This window comes from Syngnathoides biaculeatus, chromosome 9, assembly GCF_019802595.1.
Source record: "Syngnathoides biaculeatus isolate LvHL_M chromosome 9, ASM1980259v1, whole genome shotgun sequence".
NCBI classification, from domain to species: domain Eukaryota; kingdom Metazoa; phylum Chordata; class Actinopteri; order Syngnathiformes; family Syngnathidae; genus Syngnathoides; species Syngnathoides biaculeatus.
Window position 1 is genome coordinate 1,374,287 of NC_084648.1, and position 23,818 is coordinate 1,398,104.

Consider the following 23,818-nt stretch of genomic DNA (forward strand, 5'->3'; position numbering starts at 1 on the left):
GAAGAGATGACCAATGATTAGACGAGTAAATGGATTTATTAGAAAGGAATGTGGAATACAGACGTCCGGGTCTTATCTAGGTATGTGCTGCACACGAGACGTGTGTCTTCTGGCAGGATAACCAAAGAAGAAGACAAGAGCTGCCCGGGAACACAAGGTTTTTATATGTATGGGTCCATGGTAAAAGTGGCTGCCCGCCGCAGTCTGGTCCTGGGCCGGGATGGTAACTTTCCGCTCCTTAATCTGGTGTCGTTTGTCTCCATGGCAACGACTGGGAGAGGAGGATGGCGCCAGCGGTTTTCTGCACACAAAGATCAAGGACAACCACCAGCTCCACAACACATCTTTGTCTGATTAGCAAATGGACAACACTTTATCTGTTGATTAAATGTTTAAGGTCATATTTAATCAAATAATGAAAGTGCAATAAAAGCAAAATAGTCTTCAGCGGCAAAGTAAATGGATGGATGGATATAGTTGTTGTGTACCACAACACTGGCTTATCCTCACAAGGGTCACGGGGCACGCTGGAGCCTGTCTCAGCTCTCAACGGGCTGGAGGCAGGGTACACTGGCTGCCAGAGTACCACGTGTATGGAATGCACTATATGAATCCATTTACTTTGCTTGCTTTGCTTACTACAGCTATGGTTGCATTTGACTGAAGTCAGCTCCAATTTAATTGTTGTGTATGTTTCTCGATTTTCTACATGAAATATTTGAATTGTCATTGTCGTACCAAGGCCGTACCAACTAGTGGAGGCAAATTCCTTGTGTGTTGTTATATTCTTGGCCATTAAAGCTGATTCTGATTTGATTTAAAATGGTGTTTTTGTATATTTTATTTTATTTTTATATACCTAAAGTGATAGTATTTGTTGTTGAGCTTTACCGTTGTTCTTTCACAACAAATTAGCTTAGTACAAATAAAAAACACAATAAGCCTAGGTGATGTTCACTAGCCCACTTAGTGCTTTATCACTTGGGATACTGTGTAAATCTACCCCTGCATGTAGTATACTAATTTGATAAGGTTGCACTCATAAGTTGAAAAAAACGTGTCAGAATTTGATAGATATTTTAAAAGATCGTGCGTGATTAGGAGAAACACGTTGATTTTATTTCCTTTGTAACTCCAATCAAGCTGTAATGATTTATTTCAGAATAGCACAACATAGAACATTTGAATAAAAAACAAAAATAGTCCTCATTAAGTCATCATATCTTCACGCAAAATTGTCAACATTTCACGTATTGTGAAATATGTACACACACACACACACATATATATATATATATATATATATATTATATGTATTTTCCAGGGCATGTAAATTTTTGAGCGCCTCACAATTTACTCACATCCCATTCGCTAGGATGGGGGTACCGTGGGCGTATTCCTCCGACTAATGCAAACGATGATTGGCTAAAAAGCTAGTCTCCTTTTTGCACAATGGTGAGCATACAATTCTTTGATTGGAGGTTGCCGTGTCCATTACTTGAGATACCCAGGAAAGGACTGCGAAAATGAAGCACTACGAGGTGAGTGGTGACCATGAAACGCTCGATCGGCAATGGAGCTGACAAACATTTGGCCAGTGTAACTGGTTACAAATGTTTTATTGTGAATGTGTCGCAGCCAACACTCCGTCAAATATACACGTGTGATAATACGAGAGTTAGCATTGTACAGCACGCGGCAGTTTACACTGAACGGCTGCTTTGACCGAAGCTTCGTGGCTTACCGAATGTGGACATATGCGGGTTTATTGTTGAAAAGCGCCTTCTCAATCACAGGTTAGTCGAAGTCTTAAGACTAACCTGTTGGTTTTCTTTAACTAGACATGTTCGTATTCTGAGGACATACAGTTATGATTGGCATAATGCGCCGCATCACCGCCGTCTCTGGCTGGAATGACTAATGGCGCTGCTTATCACGTAATTACTCAATAACCCAGTTGATAAAACAGTCCCGGCCCAGTGCAGAAGACTACCCACGTTTCTGTAAATAAAAATGACAGTCACGCATATGATAATGTGGGAAACAGCATAAAACAATACAAATTAAAAAGAGGGAATACGTTCTTTTCGACCACGTGACTACATCCGGGGCACCTGGCCGTGTTGAATGGGTTCACTCTACTGACGCTGCTTTTGCATACATACCGGAGTTGCACAAACGGTCGTACGACGGTAAAAAGTGACGCATGATGGCTAAAAAGACTTTGGAAAGTTCTCGGTGCTCATTAGATGTCGTTTCAAGAAACCGTTACGACAAGAAGTGTGCTTTGATCGACAATATCGACCCATATGCCTTGGAGAAACACAAATAGAGCACACAACTGTGGGTGTCGGTAACCTATCCAGACATCGTCCACCGTGTCCTCTTCCCGACAAGCGCTGATATCGTGGACCAACTAAAGAATTACAAAGGTCTGGATGCCTACAACCACTTCTCAATGGCTGGGTTCGTCACGTTGCGGTATCCATTGTAAGCAACCTATCTCCCCACATTGCTAAGGCTAGTTTACCGCACAATGCAATTTAAATATGTACTGCGTGATTATAGTCAGCGTTGTGTTAAATTATGTTGATTATACCAATGAAAGAGGTGTAGATTATTTTTGTTTTTGTTACCGAGAAGGAGAGAAAGGGAGGTTCGACCGGGACGAGTCCCAAGTGGAACCGGCACCTTTTTTTTCTCCCCACTTCCACGGCTACATTTTTAACTCAACTCACGAAACAGCTAGAGGTGCGGTAACTCGTTTTTGAAAACTTCTTATAATGAAACAGAAAATACAGATTTTGGAGACATGCATTGCATTCACACACGAGTATTGTGCTTGGCTGCTAGAGCGGCTCTGCCAATACGAGACAGGCCCCGTTGTCGCCGTTTAGTTGATAACTGCTCCGTTTTCTCGCACTAGTTCTTGATCACAGCTGGCAGTCGAAAGAAAGAAGCTTTACAACGTCCGTTTAACGGATAACATAGCGGTGAGCCCTCATTCATACGCCTTTCCGAAATGATTCCTGGTTAGTTACGTGTGTTTCCGTGAATTCACCAAACCAAGATGGGGCCCGCATTCTAAATCGGAAAGTGTGTGACGTCAGTTGAAAACAGTCTATTATGTCTCTTTGAGTTCTAAAAGCCTCAAATCACACCACACAGGGTTGAAGCAATCTCACAGAAACCGACCCAACTAGTGTATCATGACAGGTGGGTTTGAGAACTTGAGGGGTGGATGTAACAATAGCACATGGATAATCCCAGGGAGCACGTCCAATCATCAAACCTCATGATACTCAGGGTAAAGTTAATCCTGGCAGAAATTGCATATTTGATGAGCGGAGTGAGGACTAATATTTTTACCCTTGTCATTAATTAAGGTATACATTCATGTTAGGCATTAGATACCTCATCTGTTTATAGAAATAAGATCCAATATAAGGGTGTGGCTGATGGTGGGCAATTGGTTAGCACATCTGCCTTGCGGTTCTGAGAACCCAGTCTCAAATCCGACCTCGCCTGTGTGGTGTTTGCTTGTTCAACGCCGTGACTGTGTGGGGTTTCTCCTGGCGCTTTGGTTTCCTCCCTTATCCCCAAAACATGCATTATTGGTTAATTGAAGACCAAATTGCCCATAGGTGTGAAAGTGAGTGTAACATGTAGCAAGCAAACCTAGAAACCTTGTGAGGTGTAGTAAACTGGAGTGCCTGGACAAATCCCACATCGGCACGGGGGAGAACATGAGAATTTCACAAACGCAGGGCCAGGATTTGGAACACGGTCCTCAGAACTGTGAGGCATATTATCGAACAAGTCACTCCATCGTTCTGCCTATAATTGCAGAATATAATGTAAAATATGTGCCTCGGCGTAATAAAGTTTAGGAATCACTGTATTAAGAGGTGCGTAGTTACTTGGGTTTGCATGACTTACAGGTTTTTTTTCAAAGTAGACACTACTGTAATGAAAGTGGGGTCGACAACAACAAGTTGCTGATGACATTATTTTTACAGTAGTTTAGTTTCATCTTTAAAAAAAATCCCAAGAGAAAGGGAATGCTTTGCAATAATATATACAGTATTCAATGACAATAGACAGTTCATACACTGATCATACAGAGAACATACATTGCATTGGCGTGGGCTTTGTGAATGGTCATTCTCGGTGGGGTGAGGACATTTTCAGCCAGAGAGAAAAATCCTCTTGCTCAATATGCTAGCCGCTGGGACAGCCAGGTAACATTTGGACAACTTGGACAAAAAGGGAAACCTGTTCTTGTGCCCGGTCCACCACAGCAGTGCGTTCTGCACGCTGGGCATTTGTGATGTTTGCGAATAATCACAAATCTCTTTGTGTGCGGTAGAATAATTCTGTGCTCCCCTTCCAATTCGTGCAAACCAAAGAGTAGTTCAACATCTTGCTTGAGCTTCCCCGTTTATTGGTGTTCTGACAAGAAACAAATCAATCAGTTAATAAGTAGGATATCTTAATATTCATTGCACTCATTTCTGTTTCCTCTTCAAGCCAACAACACGTGATTAGCATCTTGTCACGTCACTCTCTGAACATTGTCAGTCGTAACGTCAGTAAATCCCAAGTGACGCATAGCCAGTATCATTGTTTACATTCACTGAACACGGAAAACAACTTTATGTGCAGCCGTCAGACCCTTTTACCCCACTTGATTTAAATTAGGTTTAAGCGAGATTGCAATTAGTCACAAGAGCAGGGGTGCCAAAATGGTACAGTGCAAATCATCAAGTTTGTTACCCTTCATAATTTAGGACAAAGTGAAAGCAAAATGTTTCGTTTTGTGCTTCTTGTTGAAAACAAGGATATGCAATCTGAACCTCCGTGAAACCAAAAGTTCTATCCAGTAAATTTTGCTTAAAGTAATACGAAGGAAACAAACTATCAGTCTTTTTTTTTTTTTTTTTTTTTTTTTTTTATCATGGTGAATCTTTCTCTAAACTTCCCTCTTAATCTCATTGTTCTACTGAGCACAACAACCAAAAGCTGACTCCATGTTATTAAGACAAAATTAACGGCACCTCTGTTGGCGGACACTAATTAGTCCACTCCATTTTGCCCCGTTGATATGACAGAAAGAAATCAATTCCACACATTCTACATAACACTTAATGATAAAATAAGGAAATAGGCCAGCCCCTAATTTTTGAAAATTTCCTTTTGGGTACCGTATTTTTATTTGATAAAATCTATCCCACACTGCTCTAGTGGGCTATATCATCTATACTCCTCTCTCTTGGACGATAGACCAACTGTACGTAATTGTTGCCTATATCTGGCAATAAGTATCTTACCTTGCACCTTCCTAGGCAGAGGGTTCTGGCAAATGAATCAATCTTTGCTTGTGTTGAACCGTACCAAGAGCTATTGGAGTCAGTTCTCGTTTCACCGTCAACTCTTCATGCCTTAGCGAGGCAGCCTGTTGCTATTAGCTTGGACCTTTATATAGACAAAGATGAGAGGGTGTGGAGGGTATAAAGTGGCCATGGGTATGCGTGGATGCTTGGCTTGGAGAACAGTATCACAGGGCCATATCCCCCTTATGCTGCCATTTTAAATGCTTTTTTCCCCCATTATAAAGTAGATGGTATCTAGATAATAAAACAAGAAATTGAAGTAATAGAAAAGCTGGTGGACAAAAACACGACCAAAATAAATACAGAATATTATGTATAAAATGTGTCTGACTTAAGAGTATAACTGCCTGCATTAGGCACAAAAGAGTGAGGAACAGAATTTTGTATAGAAACTATTAAATATTTTTGATACAACTTTATGGACTGGGTGTCTCTGATTATGTAGTGGTAAATTCATCTGAGTTAGGCGCACGCAGCATGTTCTCCACTCAGCAATTGTACAATGTTGTCTATTGTCTGTCTGAATACTGCATGTGGCTTGTGATTGACTGCTGACCAGTCCAGGGTAGAGAGCGCCTTTCACTTGAAGTCATCTGGAATAAGCTACAGCTCTCCACAACCCTGGTTATGATTGGGTGTATAAACAAATGCACTTATGGAGTGGAAGCAAATAAATCAAGGAAGATACAATTAAAATCTAGCATAAATCTTGATAGAAAAGCTAAAGAGGAATTAACTTTCTTTTTTAATTTTTCATCTTCCCCTTGGAACCACCATGGTAGTGTCGTGTGGCTATTCCCAATATCTTTTATGAGCAACATAACGAGATCTATGGAAGGCTGTGAAATCTTCAAACTGAGCACAATACACCTTTTTTAACAATGTTTTTGTGGGGTTTATCCTGGGAAATCCAGTCAAAAAGTGGCTTCAAATTAGAGTAAAACAGTACCTGTATAACTTCATTATTTTTCATCCTACCTGTATCTCACCAACTCTTTAGGTTTGTCTACTACTTGAAGAAACCTTTCTCCAATTGGGTGATAGATTTCAGTTAAAAATATCTACCTCAAAGCTTGTCCAGGGAGAAATTCCAAGGGGTTGTCCATGTCCAACCGACAACATTTTCACATTTCACACAGTATCACTTGATCAGTATCATGAAACTCGACTTAAATAGCACAAATTGAGATGTCATTCATGAAAAAGCAATTCAGGCAGTAAAATGCAAAGTCCTGTACATACAGTCATAAACCATCCAAGTTTCGTCATGATTTGTTGTGGAGGATTTAATTGGGGCAGCACGGTGGTTCAGCTGGAAAGTGTTGGCTTCACAGTTCTGATGTCCTGGTTCAATTCCGGACCGCCTGTGTGGCGTTTGCATGTTCTCCCCGTGACTGCGTGATTTTTTTTCCGGGCACTCCGGTTTCCTCCCACATATCAAAAACATGCAACATTAATTGGACATTCTAAATTGCCCCTAAGTGTGATTGTGAGTGCGGCTGTTTGTCTCTATGTGCCCTGTGATTGGCTGCCAACCAGTTCATAGTGTACCCCGCCTCCTGCCCATTGACAGCTGGGATAGGCTCCAGCACTCCCCATGACCCTTGTGAGGATAAGCGGCTAAGAAAATAGATGGATGGATTTAATTGCTATTTGAAGTGCTCGTGCCATGTTTTTAGGAAAATCCACAAAGATGGAACACTGCTTCTTTTATCATGCTACAGGATTGAAAAGAGTTACCTGTTAATTAGTAGACTACAGACAAACACAATGTAGTGCTCCAAATGTTTCCTTTGAGGAATTTACTTTCTCAGTTTCTTCATTAAAACCTCGATTAGATCACTCGCCCATTCGTCAGAATATTAATGTAATCTAGTCCATACATTCCTAACATTATACATTTTATTCCACAGAAAGTATCCTAGTGCCAACTAAAGACCGTCATTCTGGTGCTCCACGATTTGTCACTTTTGTTGCGTCACCCATGCCAGATATCTGAACTCTACTGTGTACGTTGTAATTTTTTTTTACAAATCTTGTGAGTGATATGATGATAACCGTTGCACATTAAAATCTTACTTTGTTTGGCAAGTTTACACTTGGCTAAAGACATCTGAGGTGAAACTCCATGTTGCCAGGTGTAACTGTCTTTCATTGAGAAATGGCAACTGTTTGAACAACTGTTGACCATTGAGAGTGGAGAGGTAGTGGTGGGCTTCAACAACGGGGATGCCGTAATTTATGAGAATCTGTGGTATTATCACCCTTGGGTACTTGGGCAAGAACGTGCAATTGTCTGTGTGTGTGACTGAAAGATGGGAAAACAGGGTTTGACCCCATCAGTTAACCAACAGACCCCAGAGAAGAAGTCAGGTGTTTTTAGACACAAATGGCAGTGCCAATCTAATTACATGACCACATAGACATATGGGGGGGGGCAGGTCAGTGGTAAGAGGGTTGTGCAGAGTTAGCAGTAGATTTTATATTTAGCTGCAGGGAGAGGAAGAGATGAGGTTGAACGGTGTTGGTTGTCATAACACCTCTCTCTCTTCTGACCAATGAGCTGTAGACTGGACTGAGCGGTGTCAGAGTGTTGTTTATTTTAGAGTTGAGGCTGCGGGGGTATATATTTCATAATCAAATTACCTCCATAATCATGTGCCTGCTCGAGAAGTTTCCCTCAACAAGATGTTTACAGATGGCCATTCTGAATCTCGAACTATGTGCACACATGTCCACTCTCTAGGGGTTGGCTAGCAGTTAAAATAAGCAGTTGGCCAGAAGTGAAAGAATGAGACCGGGGCAGCTAGCAAGGGAGGGACGGGGTGGTTGGACGAGGTAGAGAAGGAAGAGGGAGGGGCTGCCACAGCACCAAGCATGGAGGAGACAGATTTATTTTCACTTTTGAGTGCAGGACCTCTCCTCTGGGGCTCACAGTGGTTCTGGGCTGGAACTTGGGTGGTGGCTAGAAGGGACGAGAGTGAGTCCAGAAGGTGGACGGTTGACATGGATACCCTCGCGCTAGAGGCCGCCATTGGTAAAAAGCCAGGTAACGGGTCAGCGGCTGCACCTGTACTGGCCCCCCCACCGGTCAAACGCAAACCTGCTAAAAAAGCTAAAAAGGCTGTTGTTTTCTTTGAGGTGGAGATACTTGATGCCAAGACCAAGGACAAGCTCTGCTTCCTGGACAAGGTGAGCAAGAACACTTCTATAACCATGTGTGCATGAATAATTGTTTGCATGGCCTGGGTATTTTAATGCTTTTTGCACACAAATGGAACAACTGAGGTGGTCCTCTGTAATGTAACAATATCCCACTGCGCCAGTGAGAGTCAAACCTTTTCTAGAACATACTGTAGTGAAGCCGCCTCAGTGTTCTTCAGAGAGTAGGCAATTGTAAACCCATACCTTCACATGTGACCCAACTGTACTTGTTCGGAGGTTCGGCCACATGGCAATGATATCTACGAGTACAATGTTGAGAATTTCAAGCTCAATATTTAGGAATTGGCTGCTCCTCTGTCTATGGCACCATCGTAGCCCAAATTTGTAAAGAAGTTAGAAAATGGTGCACTAACCTATCCTAATGTAGTAGGTAAGTCAGAACTTCAGAAAATGTTTTTTTTTTTTTTTTTTTTTATTAATTCCAAGCAGGCATGTTGGATGACTGGTTAGCACATCTGCTTCACAGTTCTGAGGACACGGTGTCTCTGTGGGTTTTCTCTGGGTACTTCAATTTCCTCCCACATCCCCAAAACATGTATGGTTGGTTAATGAAAGACTATAAATTGCCCCTAGGTGTGACTACAAATGCAAATCGTTCAGGAATGTGAAAAGTACACATCCACAGAATTTCTCATCACGAAATCACCAATGTAAAATTGTGTAAATAGGCAAAAAAAAAAAAAATTCTGTTGACCTGAGATCTTCAATCGAAATAAAAGAATGCATGTGAATTTGGCGACTTGTTCTTATAGTGTTTAGACGAGCAGAGAAGGAATTGTGGCTGTTAACAATTAAGATGGACTTTAATGCTTCGTCTTTTTACTGTTGTTATAGCAACTCCATATATCCATTGTGTACCTATACTGTGTGTGTGTGTGTGCGTATGTATATATATATATATATGTATGTATGTATGTATATATATATATATATATTATATATATATATATATATATATATATATATATATATATACATACATACGAATGAACAGTTTTACTGTAAATCTGATATAAATGAACAAGTTTTGAGCTACTGTGCTCCAGACAGATCCATCGTCCAGAGGGTATAGTTAATTTGAATCGGAAAGCATAACTGATTATTTAGATTATTTATCACTCAGATGTGCAAGTCGTACTTGTCTTTGTCTCATTTTAGTTTCAGATATGAGGTCTGCAAATAAGTCCTGTGTGCCTGTGGCCTGCTGGTGTGTTAGCTATGTTTACAACTAGCTCCCCTGCCCCTTGGAGCTGGATGGTCTTGAGAAAATTCTTTCTGTTTTTCTTAATCAAACGAATATGTAGCTGAGTAAAATTTCCCACGCCGAACATCTTGAGTACTAGATAGAACTATTATGAGGACATTTAGCTATTACAGCGGTGGATAAACATTTTGGTTCAGCGGCCACATTGACTTTGAGACTTTGAGAAGCAAGCAAGCAAGGACTAAATGCTTACGTTTAAAAAATAAACAAACAAAAAAACCATTGTGGTGTCAATACTTAGTTTTACTTTTAATGAGAACAGTGTTGTTTTGTTGATCACATTTTTTGGCAACGCATCAAAGTCTGGTGTTAGCTTTGTTATTCTCAGAACATATCTGAGGTGTTCATCATGTTTTCTTGGTGTTTATTACACTTAAAAGTCTAGATATTGGAGATCAATCAGTTCCATCTGCAGCTCCCCTGGCCCTGTTACAGGGTCTTGTGTGACTGAGTCTTGGATGGCACTTAACGTATAAAGGGGTTTTGCTCACCCTCCAAACTCGATTTTAACCACTGAGGTGTAGGCATCACTTCCTGCGTTGACTGGCTGGCAGCAAAATCAGGATTTTTGTTAGAAAGGTGGCGGCTGATGTTCTATTCTTCTTCAACTCCAATGGTTTCTTAACAAATTAGACATACAGCCTTTGACAGGACTTCAGTGAAAAAGTATTGGTAGTCCATTCCATATTAAACACACGGCACTCCCTGTTGATGTTTCATTTCTTTGGCCCACTCATGGTTGAAGAAGGGTTCAGAGCACTAGCAGAGTAAAAACAGAACAGCCAAAGTCAAGTCAATGTATCACAGTCCCTACGGCGCTAACTGATGGAACCAGTGGGCATTACAGAACAAGGTCAAATGAAGGTGGTCATGATTTTGATATACAGTAATTTGGGGGATTTTGTACCAGTCTTTGGCAGGCCAGATTAAAATGATCAACAGGCCAGATGTGGCCCATGGGCCTTAGTTTCATGGAGGGGTTGAACTTCCAACTAGTTTTTTTTTCTTGGAAGGTCTTTATGGCCATTTTCACTCCCTGCCGTCGAGTGGCTATGTGTTTTGTCCATCTAGTATGCCAGATATAGAAAGGGTGGGAGTTACAATGGTCGAAGATTGTTTCTTTAAATGGTTTATCATGTCTAGTCAGGGTTTATAGGACAAAGCCCTGATCTGACAACCTAGGCCCAGATAGTTGCGGGGTTGTATGCAGGTAATCTTAAAGGGTTTTTTTTTTTTAAAGTGATGTCATCCGGCTGAAAATGGTGCATGGTCTTCAGAATGACCTGAACAAAATTGGAGCCGGTTTGTCTTTCAAAGCTTGGCGACCGAGATGGCTCTGCAAATTCAGCCTACATGGAAAAGCCAATCTTTTGAGTATGTGTGATACTCAAACCAACTCTACTTTCTATAGATTAGCAGTATTTCAGTGGTTCCTCTTTTTTTTTTTTTTGGGAAAATAGAAATGTTTTTAGATGTAAATGACCTAATCCGTTCCAAACCCCCTCCCAAAATACACATTCAAAGTACATAATGTAAAGAATAATACAAATTATGTTCATTTACCTTTGGCGTTGAGCGAATATATTAACAGAGGGGTACGTGAGAAACAAAGCATTGTGAGGAACAGAGAAGGAGGCAAACGTAAAAAAAAAACGTACGAATGTACGCACGCACACAACTTAATTCCACAAAATTTTCTTGGGGCCCATGGTGAAGAAAGATGAATAAACTTGCAATAGACAAACGAAAAACTAACAAAAAAGATGTACATTGCCAATCTGTGCTCGCATGTGACAAAGAAAGCTCTAGCGTGTGATTCGGTGACATTCGAGTGTCAAAGGGAAAGCAAGAGCATCACGGGTAAAAATTTGAGGTCCCTCCTCGCCAATAGAATGCTAGGAAGATGCTGGCCAATAGCCAATGGGAGAAAAGCTCAATTGCGCCACTTTCTAACCAAGATACAGGATGTTTACAGGGTTCGCACGCGGCCCTAAAAGTCCCTAAAAACCCCTAAATTTTCGAAGGTGCATTTAGGGGGTCCTAAAAGTCCTTAAAATCTGCAAAAACCGGTCAAGCCCCTAAAAAGGCCTTAAATTTAAAAAAAGTCAAAGGGAGGACCTCTAGCGCCGAAATTCTCCCTAAAAAAATAAATTAATCTTTTATTTAAAAAAAAAAATAGCGATCCGTCTGGCGTCCAAATCAGCCGGAAATTGTCAACGGAAGTCACCGTGTTGACAACTAGTCGCCATCTTGTCTATTCCATTGTTTGTTCCCGTGAGAGTGCATTTCACTTAGTCTTCGTTACGACGTAGCGTAGTTCTTTCATCGATCCAACTTGTATCACGGGGAAGTGCATTTTTCAAGAAGCTTGGGTTGAAAGTAAGGAGATTGGGAGCTGGGTTCGTCGAGATCCAAAAGATCGGCACATGTCTTACTGCCATTTGTGCAAGCAGAGTTACCAGCTTGAAAAGATGGGCGTCAAAGCGCTGGAGTCGCACCGGAAAAACAGGAGAAACGCTGATTTGGCGAAGACTCTCTCATCTTCCGTTGGTATGAATCTTCTTCTCTTCTTCTTCTTTCCCTTTTGGCTTGTTCCGTTAGGGGTCGCCAGAGCGTGTCATCTTTTGCCATCTTAGCCTATCTCCTGCATCTTCCTCTCTAACCCCAACTGCCGTCATGTCTTCCCTCACAACATCCATCAACCTTTTCTTTGGTCTTCCTCTCGCTTTTTTGCCTGGCAGCTCCATCCTCAGCATCCTTCTACCAATATACTCACTCTCTCCCCTCTGAACATGTCCAAACCATCGAAGTCTGCTCTCTCGAATCTTGTCTCCAAAACATCCAGCTTTGGCTGTCCCTCTAATGAGCTCATTTCTAATCCTATCCAACCTGGTCACTCCGAGCGAGAACCTCAACATCTTCATTTCTGCCACCTCCAGTTCAGATTCCTGTTGTTTCTTCAGTGCCACTGTCTCTAATCCGTACATCATGGCCGGCCTCACCACTGTTTTGTAAACTTTGCCCTTCATCCTAGCAGACACTCTTCTGTCACATAACACACCAGACACCTTTCGCCAGCTGTTCCATCCTGGTTGGACCCGTTGCTTCACTTCCTTACCATACTCACCATTGCTCTGGATTGTTGACCCTAAATATTTGAAGTCGTCCACCCTCGCTATCTCTTCTCCCTGTAACCTCACACTTCCCCCTCCACTTTTCTTATTCACGCACATGTATTCTGTTTTACTTGGGCTAATCTTCATTCCTCTCCTTTCCAGTGCATGTCTCCATTCTTCTAATTGTTCCTCTGCATGCTCCCTGCTTTCACTGCATATCACAATATCATCTGCGAACATCATGGTCCAAGGGGATTCCACTCTAACCTCATCTGTCAGCCTATCCATTACTACTGCAAACAGGAAGGGGCTCAGAGCTGATCCCTGATGGAGTCCCACGTCCAAATTCCTCTGTCACACCCAAGGCACATCTCACCATTGTTCTGCTGCTGATCATACATGTCCTGTACTATTTTAACATACTTATCCGCCACACCAGACTTACGCATGCAGTACCACAGTTCCTCTCTTGGTACTCTGTCATAGGCTTTCTCTAGATCCACAAAGACACAATGTAGCTCCTTCTGACCTTCTCTGTACTTTTCCACGAGCATCCACATGGCAAATAATGCATCTGTGGTACTCTTTCTTGGCATGAAACCATACTGTTGCTCGCAGATACTTACTTCTGTCCTGAGTCTAGCCTCCACTACTCTTTCCCATAACTTCATTGTGTGGCTCATCAACTTTATTCCTCTATAGTTCCCTCAGCTCTGAACATCCCCTTTGTTCTTAAAAATGGGAATGAGAACACTTTTCTTCCATTCTTCAAGCATCTTTTTGCCCGCTAGTATTCTGTTGAATAAGTTGGTCAAAAACTCCACAGACATCTATCCTAATTGCTTCCATACCTCTACCGGTATGTCATCAGGACCAACTGCCTTTCCATTTTTCATCCTTTGTAGTGCCTTTCTGACCCCCTTAGTAATCATTGCCACTTCCTGGTCCTTCATACTTGCCTCTTCAACTCTTCCTTCTCTCTCATTTTCTTCATTCATCAACTTCTCAAAGTATTCTTTCCATCTATTTAGCACACTCCTGGCACCAGTCAACACATTTCCATCTCTATCCTTAATCACCCTAACCTGCTGTACATCCTTCCCATCTCTATCCCTCTGTCTGGCCAACCTGTAGAGATCCTTTTCTCCTTCTTTCGTGTCCAACCTGGTGTACTTGTCTTCATATGCCTCTTGTTTAGCCTTTGCCGCCTCTACCTTTTCCCTACGTCGCATCTCGATGTACTCCTTTCGCCTCTCCTCAGTCCTCTCAGTATCCCACTTTTTCGCTAGTCTCTTTCCTTGTATGACTCCCTGTATTTTGGGGTTCCAACACCAAGTCTCCTTCTCCCCTTTCCTACCAGATGACACACCAAGTACTCTCCTGCCTGTCTCTCTGATCACCTTGGCTGTCGTTGTCCAGTCTTCCGGGAGCTTCTGCTGTCCATTGAGAGCCTGTCTTACCTCTTTCCGAAAGGCCGCACAACATTCTTCCTTTCTCAGCTTCCACCACATGGTTCTCGGCTCTACCTTTGCCTTCTTAATCTTCCTACCCACCACCAGAGTCATCCTACATACTACCATCCTATGCTGTCGAGCCACACTCTCCCCTACCACTACTTTACAGTCAGTAACCTCCTTCAGATTACATCGTCTGCACAAAATATAATCTACCTGCGTGGTTCTACCTCCGCTTTTGTAGGTCACTATATGTTCCTCCCTCTTCTGGAAATAAGTGTTCACTACAGCCATCTCCATCCTTTTTGCAAAGTCCACCACCATCTGTCCCTCAAAGTTCCTTTCCTGGATGCCGTACTTACCCGTCACTTCTTCATCGCCCCTGTTTCCTTTACCAATATGTTCATTACAATCTGCACCAATCACAACTCTCTCATTGTCTGGGATGCTCAGAACTACTTCATCTAGTTCCTTCCAGAATTTCTCTTTCAACTCTAGGTCACATCCTACCTGTGGGGCATAGCCGCTAACCACATTATACATAACACCCTCAATTTCAAATTTTATTTCAAAGTGTGTTTTTTTTTTTTCATTGCTTTTCACATACTGAGTTTCATTTTAGTATAATTAGCTGACACGGGATCATCTGGTCCCATGCCAAGGCAGTATAGAGTCAGAATAGAGACCAATGATAACAACTTCTCAGAGAGGAACATCTGTAGTAGCTGCAATGTTGACATGCAATATGATACTGACGTTAGATCGGAACCAATGACGTAGAATAAAAACTGGAGTGCGGACTCTGCATTCATCATTTGTACCGCCATGGTCAACAGGCTATGACTTCTGGTCAGAGCAAAAAGTATGGTAAACATACACACATTATGGGAAACAATGCGATAAATATATAATAATTAATTATGAAGTTTCAGCCGAAACACAATTACCGGTGAAAAGTTACTTCTTTGCGACCGCTTGCATGGTTTTGACAGCCAACAGCGCAACAAAAAAGCTAAATCTAACGTATTCTAATTAAATTCGATGTTATTATATTTCACAATGTACAATTGTAAGTATGTCAAAAGATGTCAACTTTCACGTTAAAAAGTACACAAAGCAATGTTTTGCCATGACCGGAAGTTGAAAGCAAATTAACGCGTGAAAGGGGCCTGTGCGCAGTCCAGTTTTTATTCTATGTCATTGATCGGAAATGAGAAGGATCTTCTTCCACCAAGTTGTAGTCATATGATGGTTCATAAAGTTTTGCTATCAACTCAAAGATTCAGGATGACAAAAGCATTCAACACCCAACTGATTAATGAACACGTATATCTTGATACTATTGTGTAAGTACTGTAGATTTATTATTGCTTTACTTTTTTTGCCGGAATATGGCAGCATCAATTTACAGTATGGCCATTAGTTTGTGTGTAGTCATCCACTATTTGTGTTTTTGTGTATGCTTCTATTGTGTTTTTGGGTTCTTACTTGGTCAGGCTGGTTCCTGTTAGGCCTGGCATGATGCCGTGTGCTTTGGCTGTGGCTGTAGGCTCCTTGAAACCTGAATGCCAGCTGTCGGCTCGCTCACATCCACGGAGTGTGTGTGGGCACAGCCAGAGCTAAATTTACCGCTAATCACTGTCATGAATGGAAAACTGGGTTGTTGTCTGTTCCTTTGTATGTTTGCGTCAATTTATTTGTCATGGTGTTATTTGTAGGTGGAACCAAATGCCACCATTGGGGAGATCAAGTCTATGTTCCACAAGAGCCGTGAGTCTTCTTTCTATTCCTTCGTACGTCCAAATTAGAGCAAGCAAGTGTTCACACTGTCTGTCTTTTTTAGATCCTCAGTGGTACCCAGCCAGACAGTCCATTCGCCTTGACCCCAGTAAGTCGTTTATGGCTTAATCCAAGTAATCCCATAGTCAATCCAGTCTACAGTGAACCCCCTGTTTGTCGCGGGGATATGTTCCATACCCGCCCACAATTGGTGACAATTTTTAATGCAGTGGACCCCTGTATAATTGCGGTTCAGTAACCCCAGATTCACATACGGTGGCTAAAATAGTATGTAACAGCTCACCCTATTTCTCATTAAGTAGCTTTCCAAAGCTGCTATTGATGTGCAATTTTCACGAGATGTTGAGAACATACCAAGCAACCCATGCATACAAAGAAAGTAGAACAAATAAGATCAAAATTTTCCATCCATCCATTCTCTACCACTTCTCTGGGTGCAGTCGCGGGGGAAGCAGCCTCAGCAGGGATACCCAGACTTCCCTTTCCCCCACCACTTCTTCCAGCTCTTCCAGAAGGATCCCGCGAGGCGTTCCCTGGCCAGCCAAGAAATGTAGTCAAAACATTTTATTTGCTCAATAAGATGGAATGGGCTCTGGCACTACAGCGACCTTTGTGAGGATAAGTGGCTTGGAAAATGGATAGATGAAATGACGGGAAAATAAGTAATAAACACACGAGCTGGTATTTATTGAATACTGACATAAGTCTAGGTCAACTCAACATTTCAAACCCAACATAACACAAATAACGTCCTTAATTTACTGTAGTTAAATTACTTTATTGCAATTAAATTACTTTAATAAATACTGTTATGACATGCTTACCCTAACTTTCTCACTGTCACAGCTATACGGACGGGTGTCGTACAGAGTTTGGGTACCCCAAAAATGGACAAAGTGGATACAAAAATAGCCCAAACAGCAAGAGCTGTCAGAGGGCCTTTTTTGGACACTCACTCGTATGACAAAACCAAGGTGTGGTTTGAAATGAAATTGACACTTTTATACTAAGTGCATGTTGGAAAGTTGGTATACTACACTTGGGGTGTCATTGAACAGTTTAACACACACTCACGAAGAGTGTGTTTGTGTGTAAAATGCACACAAACACGAGAAAATTCCAAAAGAATGATTCCGTATGTGGTGTGGGTGGTGTCAAAAATTTGGGTTTTTCCCACACAAACACTGGCTAGAGCGTCCAAGCTAAGCCTTGTTGCATAAAATGATAAAAGCCTAATGGAATGAGAGGTCAAACCCTTCTAAGATAAACAAAACACTCCAGTTATGATCATTCAATACCCTGAGAATGAAGCGACTTGGATGAATGAGAGTATTCATGAAATAATACCAGTCATTTATCTTCTTTTGCTTTCGACTTGTCCCATTAGGGGTCGCCACAGCATGTCATCTTGGTACTAAAAATACAGAAACAAAGCCATTGCTGTTTCACTTAGCAAGATCTTTGTACCTTCTGTTTATTTTGTCACAGTGACATTCCAAATGTCAAGCAATGTATGAAAACGATCTCGATCAGCTGAAAATAACTTGATGAACCGATCATGTGATGAATGGAACATCTTCACCATTAACAGTTTACAGTTAAGCGTGCAGATTCTAAATGTACAGTATCTGGACTATGAGTTTTACATTTCTTTTTTGGCCGTGATTATGGCTGAGAGTAACCATTCATTGCCTCAATGACACGCTACAATACAATAAATATCCTACACAGTGTAGCTGAGATAGTATTTTTCCATGAAAATAAAATGCCGTGAATAAAGGGGGATAAGTTACAAATTAAAATCAGAGCATAGATGAACCCTATATAAGCCCATCATAGTTCCACATTTGTCAAAACGGGTCAAAGCATTTACTCCCCGCCGAAGTGAACGGGGAAGGGTTTCAAAACACCTGTTGAAACTTTGAAATATCTCCACAATGTCTTTTTTGCAACACATTATGTCACCATAGAGCCAAAAAAGATAATAGATGGTGGTAAAGCTTCATCATTTTTTTTATGCGTTAATACAATATTGTAGAAATAAGTTTGGCTTCAAACAATCCTGTCGTTAGTCCGAGTTTTGCTCATGAGCATAGCAGACAACGGAAGTCAACTATCCCCCTTTCTGTGCCGGTTACGTGATGTTTCACACAAAAACTAATGCTAACATATACTGTATACAGTGTGGAAAAACTTTACAGTCATAAACCAAACAACTGCGACTTTTCTACGCAGGGCGCGCAACGTGATATTCAGAGTTCCCTTGTAGTGTGAAAACTCAATAACGATCGCTTGTAAGTCATCGAAAATATAAATGATGAGCCATATGATAGAGGGGAACTACTGTATTTCTATCGTACAGTGTGTTAAGTTACAGTTTGTGTGTGTGTGTGTGCGTGTGTGTGTGTTTCAGAAGGGAAATCGCTAAAAGATGAGGATGTTCTACAGCAGCTTCCTGTGGGAACCACAGCAACGTTTTACTTCCGAGACCTGGGGGCTCAAATCAGCTGGGTCACGGTAAGTAAAGCTTCTGCCTTATACTGTACACATAACCACATAATCAAGGTTCTCCAAATGCATTCCACCTGAGCACCACTATTTTCTTTTACTATCATTTAACCCTAGAGAACCCAAGACATCCAAATCCTCCTTTAAAAATAGTGACCCCATGGGTTCTCTAGGGTTCATGTTACAGAGGAGTCAAGCAATCATTGTACAGTTCATGTTTTGACTCGGCTGGGAGTTGGGGGGGAGAGTCCGTTCCGCGTAATCTCCATCGAGATGAAAGGTTTGTTAAAGTTAGCCAGTTAAAGGGGCAGTGATAGCAGGCAGGCTGACGTCAATGATAATAGTGGACTCTCTCTTTAAGACTCATGACTGAAGAAGATGGGACCGGAGAGAAGGAAAGCAGAGAGAGGGATTTTTTTTTTTTTTATGTAGTGGTGAAGAGATGATACATAAAATGTATGGTTTGCTGGATTAAATATCCTAATCACAACACATGCATCATTAGTAATCTGTGTTGTGATTTATTGTGACTTTCAGGTCTTCCTGACAGAGTACACAGGACCACTTGTTATTTACCTGATGTTCTACTTCAGGGTTCCCTTCATCTACGCTCCCAAATATGATTTTACCACCAGTAAACATTGGGTAGTACAGTAAGTGTCTCGGAAAACATGTCCGCAGTAAACACACACAATCTTAGCAAGTTAATTACGACTACATTTAGTGTGTTTCTGGGCACTCAAAGATGTTTTACATTTTCATGCATTATTCATTCACTCCTCAGTCACACCCCAGTGGTGCTAAGATACTTCTGTAGCCACCGTTGTACTTCACTCCATCTGACCATCAGCAGGCATATTCATTTTAGGGAGTGTGGGTGTTAAGGGACACGATGGCGACATGCGCTTGGAAGGGGTACGAACTGGCGACCCTCGGCTTGCAGAATGTACTCTTAACCTCTGTTTTCCGCTCCCCCTCTTAAGACAGTTTTGACTTCTACGTTTTCCGCAAGAGAAAAAGTCCATTCTAGTTTCATTTTCAGAATTTCTTTCACTTATTTTAGAGAGATCTCTTGTTTTTAACGTTTTTTGTTGTAACTTTTTTTGAGAAGGCCATTTTTTCAGTGCAGTGACACCATTCATCCATACATCAAATTTCCGAGACGTTCATCCCCACTCTTCAGCCGATTGGTTCCACAAAACAAATCTTTGGCTATAAACCTTGAAGCAATGGACACGCAAGAACATGATATGAATGACTGAAGCTTGATGTTCCCATTGACAACCATGCCACGAGCCACACATTCTGCTTTTTAAGAAGTGGCTAACAGAGCTTTTGCTTTTCCCAGTCTGGCCTGCATGTGTCACTCTTTCCACTTCGTTAAGAGGCTGCTGGAGACGCTGTTCGTCCACCGCTTCTCTCACGGCACCATGCCACTGCGCAACATCTTCAAGGTGAGCCTGATGCGAGCTTTCTTGCGCAGTCATCTTATTATCATGTGATGCATTGAATTCTCTGCCCAGTCAAGTTTGAGCGGCATGATTTAGTGCTCTGTCTTTTCAGAATTGTACGTACTACTGGGGCTTTGCAGCATGGATGGCCTATTACATCAATCACCCGCTATATACACCACCAAGTGAGTGCGCACACACTGTACTTCCAAACATGTCTCCTTGGAACTTTATTCGCAATGTTTGTGTGAACTGTTTTTACAGTTTATGGTGAGCAACAGATCAGACTGTCCCTTATCTTATTCCTGGTAAGAATCCATCTGCTCACTGTGTGACATCCTTAGACATCATTAATTTTTGATCAGTGACATTTTCTTCCTCAGTTCTGTCAAATTGGCAACTTTTCCATCCACATCGCGCTCCGCAACCTCCGCCCGCCAGGTACCCACCCACACCGCTGTCCCACCTGAACACCCAGTCGAAAAGTGATTATTTTGATGTATATCTGAGGATATTTTACGGGCTCTATTCCCGCTAAATATTAGTGATGGGACATGTGCCGAGGCTTCCAAATGTGTCAAGAAATCCGGCAAGAGCTAATGAAGGACACATGGAAGCGTGACTCGTTTTTGACAATATGAAGCCTTGCTGCTTCAAGTGTTGGCACAATGAATAAACCGGCGAGGGGAAAAAAATATAACACAGTCAACATCCCATTATTTGTAAATACTGCAAAATAAACACACCTTAACCTATTGGATTTGAATGTTCGCCATTTTATCTTGATACAATTCTAAACATTAAAAAATTATTTATGTGACCAAACATCAAGAGTTGTTATGATAATTGTATTGTAAATTACTTCTGGAGGTAACTGTACAATCATTTTTAACGTTTTTTTTTTTTTTTTTTTTTTTTTTTTTTTTTCCCCCCATCTCACTACCTTTATATTCAGGCTCCAAGACCAGGAAGATACCCTACCCAACAAAGAATCCCTTTACCTGGATTTTCCTGCTGGTCTCATGTCCCAACTACACTTACGAGGTTGCATGTTTTATTTGTTGTGTGTTCTCAGATGTAATGATGTCATAGTAATGACGGTAATGATTTCCACGGTCTTGCTCTTCTCACTTCGCAGTTGGGGTCCTGGCTGGGCTTCACGGTGATGACTCAGTGTCTGCCCGTGGCTTTCTTCACCTTGGTGGGTTTCATTCAGATGACGGTGTGGGCCAAAGGAAAGCATCGCAGCTACCTGAAGGAATTCCGAGATTACCCCCCTCTCCGGTCACCCATCCTTCCATTTGTCCTCTAGACGACCACCTTCATGGCTGCTCCTCCATCCAAATTGTCACAACCTGCCCCTCTCCACCCAAACCTTTAAAGCGTGTCAGCTCCCTTTGTTTCGGTCCCTATTTATTCTACACTGGAATGCCACTGACTGAAAACATGACTGCTCCCTTCCTTCCTAAACCAATTTTTCTGCTGACTTTCTTTCATCGCTATGTTCCTAAAGTGTTTAATGAATCACTGGCTTTATTATTTAATTTTTTTCTTTCTTTCACATGCTAAACAAATCATGAAATTCTGCCTGGTTATTCGAACTATTTTGCATCTCCGGATACGTTCTGACTTTCAAACAAACCCGTGTGCACTGAACGGCTGGCATACGGTGTAGCGATCATGACAGGTCAGATGTGTGTTTTATCCAGAAATGTACAAATTGCTCTCCACATCCATTCATCTGAAAAAGTAATTTATTAATAAAAAGGAACCAAATCTGTGGCTGTGTTTTTAGTCCGTTTCTGTCAGGAATATTAGTGCTAGAAAATATTTGACAATGACCTTGTCGTGAAATAGAAGAGGAAAGCTTTGTGATTTTTTTTTGCTCCAGTGTATTAGGCCTGTCCTGAAGAGGAAAAAAAAATACTAATAAATCATGGGATTATTAAAATTGCAATTTTACAGGAATAGACATACTGTAGTATGAGAACAGATGTATAACATGAGTATGTAAGAGGATATTAAAGGTCAAGTGTCATGCCTATAAACATTCTAAAATAGATATTGTAATGAAAAATAAATATAACATTATTCACTTCAATGTCTATCCGAAAAAATAAATATGAGCAGAGAGCATGTCATCCTTGCGGAAAGTTGTGGAAGTCTCATTCAACATCCAAGTGGTCACCATATTCCATGCAACGTTATCAGCAGACCTCACACTGGGACATTCTCCATTGAAAACAGGTAGTGGTGTCATGATCCTGCCGCTCCAGCCCGGGCTGTGCGGGTGATTGCGCTGATTGAGAGGCGCACACCTGCGCCTCATGCGGGCTAATTATCCTGTGTATTTACATGACCCCGATGACGACTGGTCCGACCCAAATCGTTGAGCTTCATGCTCCGTTCGAGTACTTCCGTATCCCTGATCGTCAACCCGTGTGTACCGACCTCCGCCTGTTCTCCGACCGACCCCGTAAGCCTGACTCCCTTGACACTTCTGCCTTCCTTGATCGATATCCCGTGTACCGACTCCTGCCTGCCCGCTCACCTGCTCTCTTCGCCCGACGTCCCAACTACCGCTGCTGCATCTGACTGCCTGCCCGATCCGCGACCACTGAATAATAAACGTTTCTCCCCGAACTACCTTGCATCTTCCGAACCTTGCATTTGGGTCCTACTCCCGTTCCGATGGGTCGTGACAAGTGGCACCTGCAATGGGACACGGAAGCGCTTTTCAAAGAAGAGAACATCTCAATCAAGTGAAGTGACCGGGGCAGTATTAACCTATCGTTTTGAGCCATATTTAGTTGATAGCGTACAGTATGTAGCGTACTCAGGCGTGAGCGACGACAACACCGAAAAGCGGCCCGGCTCAGCGCTGCGACGAGCCACCGCAGCCCGGCACTGCGACAAGCCAACCTGGCCCAGCGCTGCGGTGAGCCACCCCAGCTTGGCGCCGGAATGAGCCACCTCAGCGCCGCGATGAGCCACCCTGTCCGATGCCGTGCTCGGCGCCGACGGGTAAATCGACAGGTTTAGGACCCCTGACATACGTGCGCAGATCTTTTGTTCTATTCTGAGAGGATTACGCCCCCCCAAACTATTATTTTTTTTTAGTAGCTGTATACATACCTACCTGTGATTTAGAACCCACGAAGCTCTCGTCCATTGCACTTGTGCAATCCATTTTTCACAAGGAACCGGGTCTTTTTGAAAAGTATGCAGAATTAATCCATCCTCCCGAGTGTTTGAACAATATCCACCAATACGAGCCGGCATTTTGGCTAACACGAAACAACAACAAGCTACCTTCCCGTAGGTAAAAACAGTATAAACATAGGAGACCGCTTGAGTGGGTGTCTGCTAACAACGTCACTTCCTGCTTCTTCTTGAAAACAAATCCCTCGAGAGGACTTTCATGGAGGGAATCACAAAAAGCCATATACATCAATATCACGTTTTGTGGTGAAAAAACGGATGGGTCTATTCCGGCTGCCTTTTTTTTTTTCATTAATAACATACAAAAAAAAAAATCATGCATTTCATGACAGTGGCACTTTAAGTACAATTTGGGCATTTCACAAAATTTTGACACATCAGCAGC

At 42.0% G+C, this 23,818-nt stretch overlaps 1 protein-coding gene across 5 annotated transcripts; it reads left to right on the forward strand.

Moving 5' to 3' along the window:
• The first annotated feature begins 1,414 nt into the window (after positions 1 to 1,414).
• Positions 1,415 to 21,991, forward strand: tecrb (trans-2,3-enoyl-CoA reductase b). 5 transcript variants are annotated; one of them, XM_061830099.1, is made up of 12 exons: positions 1,415 to 1,541; positions 8,535 to 8,585; positions 16,171 to 16,222; positions 16,296 to 16,340; positions 18,666 to 18,769; positions 19,298 to 19,413; positions 20,109 to 20,214; positions 20,324 to 20,396; positions 20,476 to 20,519; positions 20,595 to 20,652; positions 21,167 to 21,255; positions 21,350 to 21,991. In XM_061830099.1, exons 1-12 carry the CDS (start codon positions 1,527 to 1,529, stop codon positions 21,521 to 21,523), a joined length of 927 nt encoding a protein of 308 aa, XP_061686083.1. In that variant the 5' UTR covers positions 1,415 to 1,526; the 3' UTR covers positions 21,524 to 21,991. The 5 variants fall into 5 exon arrangements, with proteins under 5 accessions (XP_061686083.1, XP_061686084.1, XP_061686086.1 ...); XM_061830102.1 differs by lacking the exon at positions 1,415 to 1,541 and adding an exon at positions 2,293 to 2,432; XM_061830101.1 differs by lacking the exon at positions 1,415 to 1,541 and adding an exon at positions 2,351 to 2,490.
• The last annotated feature ends 1,827 nt before the right edge of the window (positions 21,992 to 23,818 follow it).

Excerpts from the sequence above, each read along its gene's own strand:
- tecrb (XM_061830098.1), top strand. The coding sequence starts at position 8,271 with ATGGAGGAGACAGATTTATTTTCACTTTTGAGTGCAGGACCTCTCCTC. Across the intron at positions 16,341-18,665 it reads GTCCATTCGCCTTGACCCCA|AAGGGAAATCGCTAAAAGAT; the intron begins GTAAGTCGTTTA and ends TGTGTGTTTCAG. Across the intron at positions 21,256-21,349 it reads GTCCCAACTACACTTACGAG|TTGGGGTCCTGGCTGGGCTT; the intron begins GTTGCATGTTTT and ends CTCACTTCGCAG.